The 13,010-nt window shown below is 54.1% G+C and overlaps 1 protein-coding gene across 1 annotated transcript in view; it reads left to right on the forward strand.

Moving 5' to 3' along the window:
* Positions 1 to 13,010, forward strand: part of LOC116525901 (kinesin-like protein KIF28P) — a 77,968-nt gene that overhangs the window by 55,826 nt on the left and 9,132 nt on the right. Inside the window, 6 exon segments of the mRNA XM_032242031.1 lie at positions 2,842 to 2,936; positions 3,909 to 4,101; positions 4,395 to 4,538; positions 5,442 to 5,586; positions 7,968 to 8,086; positions 9,032 to 9,139. Of these exon segments, the coding sequence (XP_032097922.1) occupies positions 2,842 to 2,936; positions 3,909 to 4,101; positions 4,395 to 4,538; positions 5,442 to 5,586; positions 7,968 to 8,086; positions 9,032 to 9,139 (804 nt within the window).

Below are 13,010 nucleotides of genomic sequence, written 5' to 3' on the forward strand. Positions count from 1 at the left end.
GACCTGGATTAGAATCTGGGGGGTAGCCGGGGTGCAGGGCGGGGGCACTGGGCTTTGTCCAGGATATTGTGGTTCTATCCTTTAAAAAAATATGTTACTTTGAAATAAATGTAGACTCACTTGCAGTTGTCAGGAACAGCAGCCCTGTATTTAAGATGGTCATTTTCCTCGACATTTTGTTTATTTAGTATTTGATGAGGGTCCGCTCTGTCACCTGGGCAGCAGTGCAGAGGTGTGATCACCCTCATGAGAGCCTCAGATCTCCTGGGCTCAGGCGATCCTCCCTAGCTTCCCAGAGTGCTGGGATTACAGGCGTGAGCCACTGCGCCCAGCCTCATTTTCATTTTGAGATCGGTTTCTCCCAGGACGTTTTTCCTTACCGAATTTGGACAGTAGCCACCTGACGTCTGTCCTGAGGGCTTCCTGCAGTGAGATGGTGCTGGAAGCCAGTGGAGGGTTTGCCACCCGCTCCGGGGCAAAGCCCCACCCCCTCCGGGCAGAGCCCCACCCCCTCCGGGCAGAGCCCCACCCCCTCCGGGCAGAGCCCCACCCCCTCCGGGCAGAGCTCCACCCCCTCCGGGCAGAGCTCCACCCCCTCCGGGCAGAGCTCCACGCGGCTGTGCATCACAGCCACCTGGTGACAGGGCTCCGCCCAGCCACAGAAACCAGAATCATTGGGCACAGTCGGCGCCAATGCACCCCAGGTGATTCCAATGTGCACAATTATCGAGAACCTCTGTGATAGGTAAAGGCCCTAGATTTCAGCTTGGCAGCATAAACAAATATATCATTTTATACTCATTAACGATTAAAATGAGATGGATAAAAGGGTAAAATAAAACTATTGAGGTGAAACTGGCCCGAGTGTCCGGTATCGAAGCAGCAATACTGAAAGGGTTCCCTCCCTCCTGGGGCTCTCAGGTAGTGGCAGGATCTCCTGCACCCCTACCCCCATCCCCGGCTACTCAAAGGACCTCTGGCTCAGACAGAGGGTTGGCCAGCCCTGAGCCCCACCTGGCCCATTCCCAGGCACACGACACGACTCACCAAGGCGTCAACCTCAACGAAGTGCTCCCTAAATCAGAGTCAGTAAACATGGCGAGCCCGGGCCTGGCTCTGCCTGTCACAAATCTCTGTCCCATCAAAAACTGGACATGCCAGGTGCTGACCTGCACATAGCATACAATTCCCACTGCTCACAAGCACAGGTACGGACTATGTGAAAAACAACGTAAGCTGTGATGCTTCCCAAATTCCCCGACCCCAAGGGAATTCCCTGTAGCGAAGAATTACATAAAAGCCTAAGCAAGCACCGAGACAGACCACTAAACTCAGACCTCCCGTTTAAAGGACCTTCTTGCGCTAACGTCTTATGAATTAGGAGGGGAATTGGAAGTCCTCTTTGTAAGACTTACCGAAAGATCTCGTCTTCACCTGTAAGTGTGTTGTGGTTTCCTGCTCCTGCCGGGATCCTGGGCTTTGAGAATCAAGTGGAGACGCCCTATGTATCCCACACCTCCCTCTGGCACTCCGGACCCACTGCTTAAATAAAGTACCTCCCTCCTTCCAGAGCCATCGGCCTGTCTCCAGGTGGAGCACCAGCGGGGTCTCGTGCTGATCTGCTGACCTGGGCGCACCTGCTGCAGCAGGCCCAGGTGAGCTCCACCCGCCCCACCTGCGGAGACTGAGCACAGGGCAGGGCTCCCGCACAGTCTGCCATCTTGTCCCACCGTCCAGGCCCGACTGTGGCGAGGCTTTTTCGGTGAATGTGTAAGGTGTGACTGGCAATAATGCTATTGGCAGAGCTAGGGAGAGAAACGCACGGCACGAAAGCGAGGGAGCCAGGGAGGCCTCAGTGCCTGGCGATGCCTGAGGCCGGGCCTGGCACTCAGGGTTGTCTGTAATGAGAGTTTGGGGAGAATCTGAGAGATGTAAGTCGTCTTCTGGGGACTGCATGGTGTGACCTGAGCTACGGTATTGGTCCTGGCATTCGCTGCTCATATCACACCCTAAGCAGGCTGTGATGAGAATTTCTGCCATGGGTGCCGCCCCTCGCCACCCCGGCTTCCACCCCGCCCCGCTCCGCTCCCCATGGCACAAAGCCCTGGGAAAATTCTGAAGTCGAGGATCAGACCTGAAGTACTTGGGGACTGGAGCTGGGGATTCTGGAAGCTCACTGCCTAACCACAGCCTTGGGGCCTGGGGTGGAGCAGGGTGGGGTCTGTGGCATAAGGAAGCCAGACGGTTAGGGCTTAGGGCGCTGGGACTCTTGGCTTCAAGGGTCAGGTAGGGTCACGTGCAGGAGTACGAATTTTGGGTTCTGCACATACGGTCAAAATTGGAAAGATTTTTGCCCTCTTTATTCTGTCAGAGAGGATTTCAACATGTCAGAGGCTTCCTCATGCCTGCATAATCAACCCTGTTTTGTCTACTCTCAATTCCAGTGGGTATGCCACAATACCCATTAACCCTTGTGTGAAAGAATGTACCTGGCGTGCATTCAGTTACCCAGGCAAGGGTTCATGGCACACCCCACTTTTTGCCACCAACGTCTGATTCTCAGCCAGCAGCAGGACTTTGGGAGAATGAGAGGCTGCATGGAGTCCTGGGGAGGGGCTGCCCAGGTGGGGACCAGAGTGGGGCATCCAGGCAGCTGGGGAGGGTGGGGGAGACAGTGCCTGGGAACCTTCCCATCCAAATGTACTCAGACTCCTGACCGCCGGCCCGCCTGAGACCCCACCCCGCCATCAGCAACGCCCCAGCCCACTCAGCCTTCCCCCCTCCCCAGGTGGGTTGACAAGGTGCAGAGACAGGAAAGAAATACTGGTGACCCAATTGCAGATGATGCAGACCTTCCCTCGCCTTCTTAACGTCAATGAGGACCCACAGCTCACCGGGGTCCTCAAGCACTTCATTCAAGACTCAGCTGGCCCCCTGTCTTCTCTCTGCCCCTGCTCTGCCCTCCCCCTGCCCTTCCCTCCCCCTGCCTTGCCCTCCCCCCTGCCCTTCTCCTGCCCTACCCTCCCCCCGCCCTCCCCCGGCCCTCCCCCCGCCCTCCCCCGTCTTGCCCTCCCCCTACCTTGCCCTCCCCCTGCCTCCCTCTGCCCTCCCCTACCCTACCCTGCCCTCCCCCCTGCCCTTCCCCTGCCCTACCCTCCCCCTGCCCTCCCCTGGCCCTCCCCCTGCCCTCCCGCTGTCATACCCTCTCCCTGTCTTGCCCTCCCCCTGTCTTGCCCTCCCCCTGCCTCCCTCTGCCCTCCTCTGCCCTACCCTCCCCCTGCCCTCCCTCTGTCCTACCCTCCCCCTGCCCTCCCCCTGCTCTCCCCTCCCCCTGCCCTCCCCCTGCCCTGTCCCTGTCCTCCCTCTGCCCTGTCCCCACCTTGCTCTTGCTTCTTGCCCCACAGGCATGTTTCTTTCTTGTTTTTTAAATATTTGTTATTTTGGTAAAATATACATGAAGCTCACCGTTTTAACCATTTTAAGATGGTCAGTGGCATTAGGTACACTGATCTTGCATGACTGTCATCACCATCCACGTGCAGGACATTTTCATCTTCCCAAACTGAAACTCTGTGCCCACAAAGGCGAGCTGCCCCTCCCACTCCAGCCCGCAGCCACTGTCCTACCTCCTGTCTCTGTGCCTTTGATGATGGGGAAGACCTCAGACAAGGACCTCTTCACGCTTTCCCGACGGGCTTTTGCCCTCAGCAGAATGTCCTCAGTGCCTCCGTGCAGCGTGTGTGAGATTTTCCTTCCTCCTGAGGGCTGAACAACATCCCCTGGGGTGTACACACCATATTTCATTCATCTGTCATCCAGGCAGGTTCTTGTTACATTTTTGTTTAGCAGTTTCTAAGGAGGGAATCAGCCCCTGAGCTGTCTTCCTGACCTAAATGAGTGCTGAGCAGGGTGGAACACAGCGCCCAGAACCACAGGCACCCCGACCTCCCCTCCCCGGCTGTGCGCCCCAAGATAGCCCCGAGGGCTCCGTGCAGAATGGCCGTGGGGATGTGGGGCTGGGGGCGCGAAGCCGCCCGGAAGCAGCTGTGGCGCTGTCTGCATGGAGCTTCAAACACCAGACCCTCTCCTGCGGCCTCTCTAGTATTCAGCGGTCTCCTAAGGCCTAGACATAGTGGGTTCTTTCTCCAGATTGCCGACGAAGAAGGCGGAACTTTTTAAAAGTTAGGAACTCCTCTCCCTCACACACACAAGAGGCAGAAAGAAAATTATGTCTAAGTACCATTATGATTGAAAATCCCAATTGGAAAAATCCCTTTACACCATCTCACTGCAGAGAAAATGTCACTTCCAAAACATCAGCCATGTTAACTTTTTAAGGTCAAATTCGGAAAGCGTCTGATTTTGACAATAAATTATACTCTAATTCTTTTCAGGTTCCTGTGACGCTGGCCAGGCTGCTTCAAATGCTATCACAATTCAAGGTCTGGGGTGAGTTTCTAGGAATCACTCCACACAGCGAATGCAAGGTTGCCGTTAACGGGGTGCCCATCACCACCAGGACAAAGCTGCAGCATTTGGTAAACTTCCCTGCGGGCTCACAGCTGGTGGGGGGTATGGCCATGTGAGGTGCCCGAATCACAGGCGTGGCAGGGCGGGGCGTTCCCACCGGGTGGGCCTCCTACCGTGGCCTCAAGGCACAGCTGCTGGAGGGAGAGGCTTGCTCTTGACGCTGGATGCTCTTGGGAAGTCACTTCCCTTCTTTGCCCTCACCTGGAAAACAAGGCAGGCTGAACTAGGTGTCCTCCAAGGTCCCTTCCAGCTCTAACGTTTTGTGACATTTTCTATTTTTCTAAGAGCCTGTCACTGAGTGGGGCCACACGCATCTCACCAACAGCAGCACCTCTTCCTGCCCACTCTGCCAACCCCGGGCTCCTGCCAGCCCACCTGCAGCCCTCTCCCCTCCCTGGTGGCCAGAGCGTTTCAGACAGGACAGGCAAATTGGGATTGGCCACTCCCCTTCTGCAAAGCCCCCTCAGGGACCTCCTCGGTCTTTTTCTGGCCACACTGCCCTTCCTGTGGTTTTGCAGCTGCTGTCTCTGCCTCATCCAGACTTAACCACACAGGAGGGCTCAGTTTGAGCATCAGCCCTCAGAAGAGGCTGTCTCTAACCCGCCGTCTGAGTTAGGCTGGTGTCCCCTGCAGCCGAGGCTGTACTTGCCCGGGCCAGCCTGGAAATGGGTGGAAGGAGGGCCTGGCTCTGTGTGGTCCCCACGGACTCCCAGGGCCAAGGGAGCTGCACCCTCAGTGTGTGGGATTAAGGTGAACGCAGGAGCCAGCTGCCACCCACCCTCACTGCGTCTGCGTCTCTCCCTGTCTGGGGGATTCCCGAGGGAAGGACATTCCTCAGATCCTTCTCACAGCGAGGTCACCTCACCCTCCTTGGCCTCAATGCCCTCCTGAGCCCACTGTCTCCTCCCCAGGACCGCCTTATTTTGGGATCCAACAGTGCCTACCTGTACGTGGGGCTTCCTTCAGAGCAGGGCAGTGAGGACCTCGGCAGGTTCGATTACGACTTCTTCCAGCTGGAGAGGGCGGCCGCGGAGGGAGTGAGCGCGCATGAGCTGGGTGAGGGCCCCACCTGGCTCCGGCCTCTCCCGTGGTGATCTGAGAGCAGGGGTTTCACACTCTATCTCTCTGCTTTCCTTAAGAAAATCATTTGTTTTGTCAAAGTCTAATGTTTACAAAATTGAATAATTTCCATATAGAGTGAGTGCATGTTAAAAAAACTCAAACTTTCCCTGATGAATGAGGGTAAAGATGGTTCAAAGGGCAGATAAGAAAGTGGGGTGCACAGCAAGTAAGGGAAGAATGCTGAGCTGGGGAAGCCAGTGAGTGGCCTATGGTCACCCCCAGGGGTCTGCTGGGCCGGCAGAACAGCGGCTTAACACGAGAGGAGCCGGTGGGCACCTGCTCTGGGCTGGAAATGTGTGGCCCAGAAGCACGCCCAGCCCTGGGCTTCTGAGACAGAAGCCCCCCTGCTCCCCTTAACTCAGCCCCCAGCAGGTGAGGGCCTTCAGAAGCGCTGATGCTGGCCGGCCACCTCTTTCTGTCTCAGGTAGGACTTTTGCACACCCTCCCCGCTCCTGCCCCAGGCCCCGGTTCACCCACTCAGGGCGGCTCTCCCAGAATCCAGGTGAGGCCGGACCCTGCCGAGATCTGCGGACTTCCTGGAGGGGCCCCACGCTTGCTCAGCACCGGCACTCTGCCTGAGCTCACCGTAAGGCAAACGCTGGTGGAAAGCGAGCAGACCCCCACTGCGTGAATGCGGGAGCGCTCCTCCCTGTTTCCCATAACACAGTGCTTCGCTCAGAATTTTAGCAAAATAAATGGATTTGAAATTCACCTCCTTCCTCTTCTTCTGCTGAAGCTATTGACTTTTATTTTTATTTATTTATTTATTTTTCACTCTTGTTGCCCAGGCTGGAGTGCAGTGGCACGATCTTGGCTCACGGCAACCTCTGCCTCCCGGGTTCAAACGATTCTCCTGCCTCAGCCTCCCGAGTAGCTGGGACTACAGGTGCCCACCACGACGCCTGGCTAATTTTTTTGTAATTTTAGTAGAGACAGGGTTTCACCATTTTGGTCAGGCTGGTCTTGAACTCCTCACCTCATGATCCACCCGCCTCAGCCTCCCAAAGTGCTGGGATTACAGGTGTGAGCCACTGTGCCCAACCAGTTCCTGACTTCTAAAAACAAACCAGCAAGACCCTGTGGTCCCAGGCTGACCGTGCCACTGCCCTTATATCGCTGGTAGGGCTGGTGGTGCCATGAACCAGCCCCAGACCCTGGCTCAGACCCTAGTGAAGACCTGTGTCCTCAGCAAGGCAGCAGCTGTGTGGGCAGTTTGGGGTCAGACCCCAGGGCCAAGGGCACTGTGTGCACCCACAGGACAGGGGTCCCTAAAGAGTTGGGAGGTCCTGATTAGAGGCAGTACTAGCCTGGGTTTGGGAGGGAGATTGGTCCTCCCATAATCTCCACAAGCCCCTCCTCAAGCCACCCCAAGTATAAGAGAAGAACAGGTCGCTTTCTGTGCCAGCCACAGCTTGAGGATGCGTCCCAGGCCTTCTGTGTAGACCACCAGGTCTCACCTCACCACACCCTCCTCAGTCTGCAGCCACCGTGGGTCACGGACCCTGAGACCAAGAATAAGAACTGGGGGCAGAGGGCCTTCTGCTTGTGGCCAGGATTCAAGGGTTGAAAGAAGCAGCTACATAAGGGGAAGCCAGACAGTGTCGTTTTCCTCTGGGTTTTTTTTTTTTTTTTTTTAATGACATGCTTGTAATTTTTAAATGTAGATATTTGATGAGCAGTTGAACGAATGAATGAATGAATAAGCATATAAATTTATACATGATCCCTGGGGGTGGTGTCTCATGCCTGTAATCCTAACACCTTGGGGGGCCAAGGCAGGAGAATTGCTTGAACCCAGGAGTTCAAGACCCAGCCTGGGAAACAAAGTGAGACCTCATCTCTACAAAAAATTTAAAAATTAGCCAGACGTGGTGGCTCACACCTGTAGTCCCAACTACTTAGGAGGCTGAAATGGGAGGATTGCTTGAGTCTGGGAGGTAGAGGCTGCAATGAGCAGAGATCATGCCACTGGACACCAGCCTGGACAACAGAGCCAGATAGCGGTCTCAAAAAAAAAAAAAAAAAAAAAAATGGGCCTGGCATGACGGCTCATGCCTGTAATCCCAGCATTTTCGGAGGCTGAGGTGGGCAGATCACCTGAGATCAGGAGTTCAAGACCAGCCTGGCCAACCTGGCAAAACCCCATCTCTACTAAAAATACAAAACTTAGCCAGGTGTGGTGGTACACAGCTGTAATCCTAGCTTCTGGGGAGGCTGAAGTAGGAGAATCGCTTGAACCCGGGAGGCGGAGGCTGCAGTGAGCCTTCATAGTAGAACAAGTGACTGACTGTCACCTCCATCGTGATTGTCACCAGGTGCTGCGGACAGTGGAGACGGCAAAGCAGACCCCAGCGTCCTGGCTGTGTTCCAGGACTACATCAAACTCAAGCCGCTGGTTGCAGAAGCCAATCAAATGAGTGAAGAGCTCAAGAAGGTAATTTATCTGGAGCCAGGGGCTGCGACGTCAGCTGCAGAAAGCACCTCAAGGCCTTGTGGGGCGGCGGTGCTTTCCCAAGGACTCTCGGGGAACTAGTGACAGAAGCCAGACTACCCAGCCCAGTCCCAGGTTTCCTTTCACCAACAGCCTACCAGGGCAACTGGGATCCCAGACCAACTCTTGCTGGCCATGACCAGGCCGTCCCAGACTGTCCTGGGGCCTCCTCGGGTCTGGGCACCCTGATGGCTGCTGTGCCACAGAGAAGACGCGGGCTGTGGACGCAGACAGCTCCCAGAAGACGTGCAATCACATCAGCAGGGACCTTGTCAGAGGTGTAATCAATTTGGTAGGGACTACAAGTGTTCGTTCCAGGATATGATGGAGAAAATCTGGTGGTCTGTCTTTCCTCTTAGTGGGAAATCCAAGGGACAAGGGTGGGACACCTTCTTAGAGAAAGTCTTGCCATGCATGATGGCTCATGCCTGTAATCCCAGCACTTTGGGAGGCGGAGGTGGGTGGATTACCTGAGGCTGAGAGTTCAAGACCAGCCCGACCAACACGGAGAAACCCGTCTCTACTAAAAAAAAAAAAAAAAAAAAAAAAAAATTAGCTGGGCGTGGTGGCACATGCCTGTAATCCAGCTACTTGGGAGGCTGAGGCAGGAGAATCGCTTGAACCTGGGACACAGACATTGTGGTGAGCTGAGATTGAGCCATTGCACTGCACCTGGGCAACAAAAGCGAAACTCCAGCACTACCATGCTTGGCTAATTTTTGTATTTTTATAGAGACAGGGTTTTGCTATGTTGCTGAAACTAGTCTTGAACTCCTGGGCTCAAGCGATCCACCCACCTCAGCCTCCCAAAGTGCTGGGGTGACAGGTGTGAGCCACTGTGCCCGGCCGAATGTAGGATTATTTAGTGAGAAGTGTTTCTTTTACCAGGGACTTCACATGGAATTGAAGGTGAAGAATTTAGCGTCATCAGATTCCAGGGGCTATGACCTAAAGAAGAAGGTGATGGTGAAGGTGACCAACCGCAGGACTCACGAGGTGAGCTCCACAATCACAGGCTACCTTTGCCAGCTGCAGCCCTGGAGACCCAGGAAAGGCAAAACGTATTCCAAGTATGAACCGGAGTTCTGGGGGCCAGGAGGACCCTCTTTCCTGCTCTCTGTCCTAGGTCCTTTCCCTCACAGAAGCAGCTCCTGGGAGCTTCCTAACTTCCTGCACTGAGCATCTGGTCAAGCTGAATATGACTCAAAGGCTTTTGTACCAGGAGGGAGCCTGGGAGTTACCCAAGTGGTAGTGGTGTCTGTCCATGTACATATGTGCATGTATGTGCAGGCGTGCGTGTGTGTGCACATGAATGCACAAGCTGCCTTTCTGCAGCAATGTGAAAAGCCACACTTCCAGGGACTCCAGAAAAGGCTTTCACCAACTCGCTGGCTGATGCACTTGACGCCACTATCAGGAACGTCCATTTTAGGAACTTAAGACCCTGCTTCCCCATGTCTGCCCTCAAAGGAGGAAACAGAAAATGCAGGCCCATCTTGCAGTGCCCCTGTGCACACACCAGGCGTCTGGAGCAGCCCTCAGGCTGCACCTCCGGCTCCCACCCTGGGATGCTGCCTCTCTACTCAGCAACTGGGGCTTCTCTGAGTTTCACTTTTCTGCTCTTCTGCTCATTGCACAAAAATTGCCAAAATGTTTTGGGTCAAGACCAGTTTTTTTTTAAAGCTTTTAAAAACTGAATGAGAGAAGATGATAAGCATATATGTGCATGCAATGTGGTCAGCACCCGTGTGCCCACCACCTTGTCCACAGGGTTTCGTGCTCTAGGTGCTGGGGCTGCCAATCCTGCCCCGAGGAGGAAACTGAGCCAGGATCCTCCTGGAACCCAGCTCCTCAGAGACCGGCCCCTTTCATGCAGGTCTGTGTGACTTCCTGGGGAGTCAGACTGGACTTCTCCATGTTCCACGAGGCCTTGCGAGGGGCCCCTCAGTGTGTTTGTGCTTTTCATTTTTCTCTTTTTCCAGCAAAAGCCACTGGCGCAGACTGGCTCTGATGCCCGGCAGTCTGTGTGCTTCTCTCGGGCCAGGCTTCCCCAGAAGTTGGCTTGGCAGTTTCCTGTCTTAAGAAAAATTGTAATTCTAAAAGTCCCTTTTCCATGCTCTTCTGTTTATTTTGTATTATAGTCTAAGGCAAGTGGGAAAATCTCTAGCAGAAGGATTACTGAGCGCACACGAAGGCGCTCATGACAGCCTGCCTGTCATTTCCAGAAACAGGGCAGAAGATGGTGTTTTCACATTATCACTGGGAGAACTGCATGGGAGAGCTGAGGGCTGGATTCATTCTGCAATGTCATTTTCCCTCAGCCAGCATCCTGTCACCTGCACAGTAGCTGTCTGATAGGGTGGCTTCCGCTTACACAGCAGGCTCACTTTCAAGGGGGCTGCACAGTCTGGGTTTTTTTTCTTATGAAGATATGAACCTTACCAATCTGCCATCATCAAGGCTGTCCATTTTTACATTGAAACAAGTAAGAGAAGGCCCGGCACGGTGGCTCACACCTGTAATCCCAGGATCTGCGGAGGCCGAGGTGGTGGATGACTTGAGCTCAGGATGACTTGAGACCAGCTTGGGCAACGTGGTGAAACCCCATCTTTACGAAAAATACAAAATTAGCTGGGTATAATGGTGAGCACCTGTAGCCCCAGCTGCTGGGGAGGCTGAGGTGGAGAATGACCTGAGCCTGACAAGGTCGAGGCAGCAGTGAGCTGTGACCATGCCACTGCACTCCAGCCTGGGCGACAGAGCAAGACCCTGTTGCAAAAACACAGGTAAGCTTAGTACCAGTGACCTTTCTTCAGATGAAGCCCTGCTCTCCTCAGGAGGCCTCAGAAAGGCTGTAGTCTGGGGGTCTCTGTGACATGGTGCAGAGACGTGTGCAGTGCACGCAGGACAGGCACCTCTGAAGACTAGATGGCCAGATGGCCAGCAGACAGCTGTGGGTCCCAGCTACAGACACGAGTGGCACTTTGTTGGCTGACCCCGTAAGTGCTCACCTATCCTCCCACCCACCATGTGAACTGTGGCTGCTGCTGCAGCACTCAGGGAAGACACAGTGTCCATGTGCAGTTTTGTGCAACTGTTGGAGTCACATCACGGACAAGCTCAGGAGGAAACCAGGGCTCCGTGTGAGGCCTGGGAGGGTTTTCCGACCTTGAAATGCTGCCAGCTTGTGGTTACTTTTCAGCAGAATTCACCCAAGAGCTGTTGGCTCGGGTGAGCAGCACATCCCTCCAGGGACCTCGGAGCCTGCAGAGCCCACCTGGGAGCAGGAGTGAGTCAGCCTGGGCTCCCAGCCTGTCCTGGAGCACCGCTGACCTGCTTCCTCCTCAGCCCAAGGATGACATGCAGTTTTAACTGACACCAGGCCCATGGTCCGATATACACAGGTAATGAGGCAGTGAATTCATGTATCATCTAGATTCCCATGATCTTATTTCCCTAGCCTAAAGTCTTTAAGAAAAACCAGACAGCTACTCAGGCTGAAGCTGGAGGGCCGACAGAGCTCAGGAGTTCGAGGCTGCAATGAGCTATGACTGGGCCACTGCGCTTCAGCCTGGGTGACAGAGGGAGAACACATGTCTTAAAAAGAAAAGAAACACACACAAACAGAAAAACCACAATGACTAGAGCTCCTGCTGTTCCCTGCCGCCCCACATTCTTATTTCACTGTGGTGCCGCCTCTAGGAGAGAACTATGGTTCTTCACTCTGAGGCCAACAGAAAAGGCTGCAATCTGTTTCCAGAGTAGAGTGTCCTTTTTATGAAGATACATCATACATACAGAGAATGATTTATCTGTTGATTTCTGTTTTTGCTTTTCAAGTTGCCCAGAAAAGGAGTTGCTAGTTCTACCTGACATCTATGGTCTAAAAACTACCTAACTGGAATCCTGTGGCTTCAGGTTTCGTCTCTCTCCAGAGCCAGTGATGACAGCGGGCCCGTCCTCACCCAGTGAAGAGGAAGACAGCGCAGGCTCTTGTCCTGGATTTGCTGTCCGCTGGGTGTGCACTCCTGAACGAGGAATGAGACCTGCCAGGGCCTCTGCAGAAGGGAGCTCAGAATGCCCGCTGTGCTTGGCTAGCAGGGCTGTGATGAGTGTCTCCTTTGCATGTGGCTGTGTGTGTACTCCAGTCATGGCGGGGGAGCCACTTCTCAGCTCTTCTCCAGACTAACTACCCCGCATCATCTTCCATGGCTGCTGTTAATGAATTACCAGGCTCATTAAATGACACAAATTTACTACCTTCTAGTTCTACAGATGAGAAGTCCAAACTGGGTCTCGCTGGGCTAAAAGCAAGGTGTCCACAGGGCTGTGCTGCTGTCTGGGCCTGAGGAAGAGCAGCTGTTTCCCAGCCCTTTCCAGCTTTCAGGGCCACCTCCCTCCACCTTCAGAGCCACCACATGCGGCTCTCTGACCCCACAGGCATTGTCAGTTCTTTCTGACCCTCTCTTCTGCCTCTCTCTGCCACACTGAAGGCCCCTGTGATTTCATTAGGGCCACCTGGAAAATCCAGGCTAATCTCCGTATTTTAAGGTCGGCTGATGACAAACCTTAATTTCCATTTGCCATGTAAAGTAACATATTCACAGGTTCTGGGGATTAGGACGTGGGCATCTCTGAGGACCACTCTGCACACCGCAATCCCCAAGTCTTCATTTCTTCTGAGACGGCCTGCTTTCTAACTCCTCCATCATCTCCTCTAAGTCACTTCCTAGGCTCACGCAGTGCTGAAGTAGCAGGTCCAGGAATGAATATGGTATTCTTGACCTCATAAAGCTAAGTTTGGAGAGAGTGGTGTATGGTCATGAGTACCCCAAACCCAGTCAATGGAGGGAGCGTGCTGGGAAAA

Source organism: Sapajus apella, unplaced genomic scaffold (assembly GCF_009761245.1).
Source record: "Sapajus apella isolate SASKATOON/1434 unplaced genomic scaffold, GSC_monkey_1.0 scaffold49, whole genome shotgun sequence".
Taxonomy (NCBI): Eukaryota; Metazoa; Chordata; class Mammalia; order Primates; family Cebidae; genus Sapajus; species Sapajus apella.